Source organism: Wasmannia auropunctata, unplaced genomic scaffold (genome assembly GCF_000956235.1).
Source record: "Wasmannia auropunctata unplaced genomic scaffold, wasmannia.A_1.0 LD335607.1, whole genome shotgun sequence".
NCBI lineage: Eukaryota > Metazoa > Arthropoda > Insecta > Hymenoptera > Formicidae > Wasmannia > Wasmannia auropunctata.
This window is the reverse complement of record NW_012027283.1, coordinates 36,031-39,732: the sequence shown is the minus strand read 5'-3', so window position 1 is coordinate 39,732 and position 3,702 is coordinate 36,031. Positions and strand designations below refer to the sequence as shown.

The 3,702-nt window shown below is 37.6% G+C and overlaps 1 protein-coding gene across 1 annotated transcript; it reads left to right on the top strand.

The window, feature by feature from the left end:
- Positions 1-217: 217 nt before the first annotated feature.
- On the top strand, positions 218-3,702 carry LOC105456638 (Golgi resident protein GCP60). The gene is made up of 4 exons (XM_011700837.1): positions 218-861; positions 1,589-2,688; positions 2,803-2,862; positions 2,973-3,702. Exons 1-4 carry the CDS (start codon positions 660-662, stop codon positions 3,078-3,080), a joined length of 1,470 nt encoding a protein of 489 aa, XP_011699139.1. The 5' UTR covers positions 218-659; the 3' UTR covers positions 3,081-3,702.

Here is a 3,702-nt window from a genome sequence, read left to right as displayed (position 1 = left end):
TTTTGGATCATATATGTATATATATAATATGCCAATTATTCTTCCACTTTTCTATTTATTTCTTCTAGTATCGAACCATGCGCGTTACTAGGAAGGAAAAACCACGCGAGACGCCGGAGTGAGCCAGAGACTCTAGACTAGACGTACTTATGTATATACATACGTGAAAAAAAATAAATATGCGTTTGTAGGAAGGGGGGGGGGAAGGGAGGCCGGGGCCAAGTGTTGAGACTGGTTGAGACAGAGAGTCAGGTGTATGTACACGACAGTCGCATCAAGGTGCACGTACTTGCACTACTCGCCACAGCCTCATCGGTCATCCCATTGTGAGATACATACGGGCCGACACGCATATCGCGTCGAGTCATTATTCAAGTTGGTCATTCCGTGTTCCTTGGCATTCTTTGCTTCACGAAACGTAGTTAGATACGTCTCGCAGCAGCTTCCAGCGATTGTTAGCAATCTTGCCACGCGATTTTATTGTGTGTCTATCGTGGTGAATGTGCGCGCGCTCATAGATTCTGTCATGTCGCTTGCGAGATAATGCCGCGGCTGCTGCTTGGCGGTTGCGCTTGGACACTGGAAAAGAACGAGAACAACGAGGTTAGGCACACGCGATTTATATTAATCCTCGATCGACGTGTCAAACGCGAACGCAAATGGCGACCGCTATCGAGGAGAATGTGTCTGCACTTAGCGAACAGGTCGACGAGTTGAGTATTTCCGCGATGGAGGATGACGAGAACACAGCGAGCAAGACTGACAACAATGACGTGGATGTTACAACGACAAATTGCGAGCCACAACTATGGGGCTTTGAAACGCGAGAACTCTACAAGCTCGCGCTTAACTTTTACAAAGGTGAGCACCCGACAGTTTTTTCGTTTGATACCTTGGCTATCTCGTCATGATGCAACACGAGATCACATTTATTTAGATCGATTACATGAAATTATTCCGTTAAAGTTCTTTTATGTTTCTTCATGCAAACATTCGATATATTATACTTTTTCATTGTGCTAATTTTTACAATAAAGAAAAATAATTAAATTCTAATAAAAATTTTATTCTAAATGTCATTAAACATAATACAAAACTGGAGGATAATTTTTATTATTTGTTTTGTTAATTTAAGTGCTATTTTATAATTATGATTGTAGAGAAATTGTGTACATGTGTGTGTTTACACACACACACACATACACACACACACACACACACACACACACACACACACACACACACACACATTTTTTGTGATTTATAAAATGCAATTATAAAAAATTTTTTATATAGAATAAGATTAAGTTTTATAATTTGCAATATGCATGCAATATTTTTCAAGATAAAACAAAATATTAATTATTAATAATGTTTTGTTTTGTTTTATCTTGAAAAATCATATATTCAGATGTGATAGTACTAAATGAATGTTTCAAATGCAAGAAGTGTTAAAAGAATATATAGATTTAATATCGTAATAAATTTAAAATGTATGAAATAAATAAATAAATATTAAATAAATATTAAGTTTAAGGTGTATCATACTTTTTGACAAAATTATTATTGAAAAATTTAATTTATTTAGAGAAAGAAGGTAAAGCTGTCCATCTCTCTTACGAAGATAAATTGAAACTGGTGGCATTCACACAACAAGTTACACATGGAAAATGCACAGCTGAAAATGCACCACCACTAGGTGTCTTGGACATGATTGGAAGGGATAGGCGCTTGGCATGGCAAAATTTGGGAGATATATCAAAAGAACAGGCGATGGAAGGTTTTATAGTATTGTTGGACAAATTGTGCCCATTATTCAGAACTGTAGTTGAGGCGCAAAAAAGGGATTTTGAAGAGAAGCAACGGCTTAAGAGAGAAGAGGAAGCTAAAAAACTGGAAGAGGAAAAGAAACTTAAGGAGCTAGAGGACGAGAAAAAGAAACAGGAGGAGGAAAGATTAAAGGAGGAAACTCAGAGGAGACAAATTCAAGATGCTTTAAATCAGCAAACGTATTATCAGTTTAAAGTATATGCAGAGCAACAATATCCTGGCAATCCAGAACAACAGGGCGTTTTGATCAGACAATTGCAGGAACAGCATTATCATCAATACATGCAACAACTTCACCAGAATCAGTTAGTTATCGAGGATCAAACTGAAGAAGAAGAAGAAGAAGAAAAGGAGAAGACAAAAAAGAAGAATGTCCAAAGAGCAGAGAACATAACGTGCAAAGATGACGACGACGACGACGACAACAAAGATAACACGAACGAAAACGTGAATGATGAAGATTCGGACGAAGTGGAAGACTGGCCACCCATTAGTGCTGCAGAAATGTGGACGAGAAAGGGCGTGGAAGAATTTAAGCAGACAATTAGAAGGGAAACAGGTGACGCGGTTATTAAGGTCGGCCATGGCGAGACCGTCACAGTGCGAGTACCAACGCACGAGGACGGTACGTGTCTGTTTTGGGAGTTTGCGACAGACGGTTATGACATTGGTTTCGGAGTTTATTTCGAATGGTCAAAACCAGAGACAAACCAAGTATCTGTATACATAAGCGAATCTGAAGAAGACGAGGACGAGGAAGAATATGAATCGCGAGAAGATCTAGAGAGCGGATCAGTGAATGATAACGCTCGGCCTGAGCGTAGAACGACCACACCACCCATAAGCGTTATAGTACCTGTAAGTATTATATTCAATATCGCCTGCTTTCAGATGTTTGCAGATTAATTACACAATTCCAATTTAAATTACACAAGTTTTGTATTCATATATTATTTCGTATATTATTTAAAGATATATAGGAGAGATTCCCAAGAGGAAATTTACGCCGGAAGTCATCAATATCCGGGCGAGGTAAAAAGCATAATAAAATTTTTTAATATTATTTAATCGCACGTGTGTGCCTCGCACGTGTTTTGCCGAAGATAATTAATCATTTATAGTTGTTACTGTTCTGCTTGCAGGGAGTATATCTTCTAAAATTCGACAACTCGTACTCGCTTTGGCGAAGTAAAACGCTTTACTATCGAGTGTATTATACACGGGTAGGTTACACGAAGATTAATAAGTAGTCTTTACGTTGCATATCGAGACGAGATGTATAACAAGTGTATGTTGTCTGTTGAGCACTAGCCTTGGCATAATCGTCTACTGATAACGCTAGTCCAACTGAATAAAGAGTCCTATTTGTAATCCCTATTTAGTTCGCGCGAAAACGATTAAACTTCACATACAAAGAAAATATATTTATTATATAGTTAAGTAAGAACACGACATGTTCCATAAAGTGAGGCGAAAATGTGTGCGAGGAGGAAACGGATTCTAAACTATTTTCAAGAGACGAGAACTCCCATGGCATGCGTCGTATATAAATTGATGATTCTACGTGCACAATATTGCGTATCTGCGGCGATTCTTATGTATATTATTTTTCGGCGTCCACTCTTAGTGATTTTAATGAAATTTTCAAGCGTATTGGCGCGCAAATCTTTATATATACATGAAACAATATTCTCCATTTTAAAGGGTAAAGTTAAGTGTACACGTTGTATATCTGTATTATTTATATGAATATTAGCCTGTGGAATGTTTTTTGCGACTCGATGTTATACAGACTTTATCACTTAGCGTTCACTGTCATAGCTTTTATTAAAATCTTATTTTTCTTTAAATACAGTAGCAGAATGCAGTGCA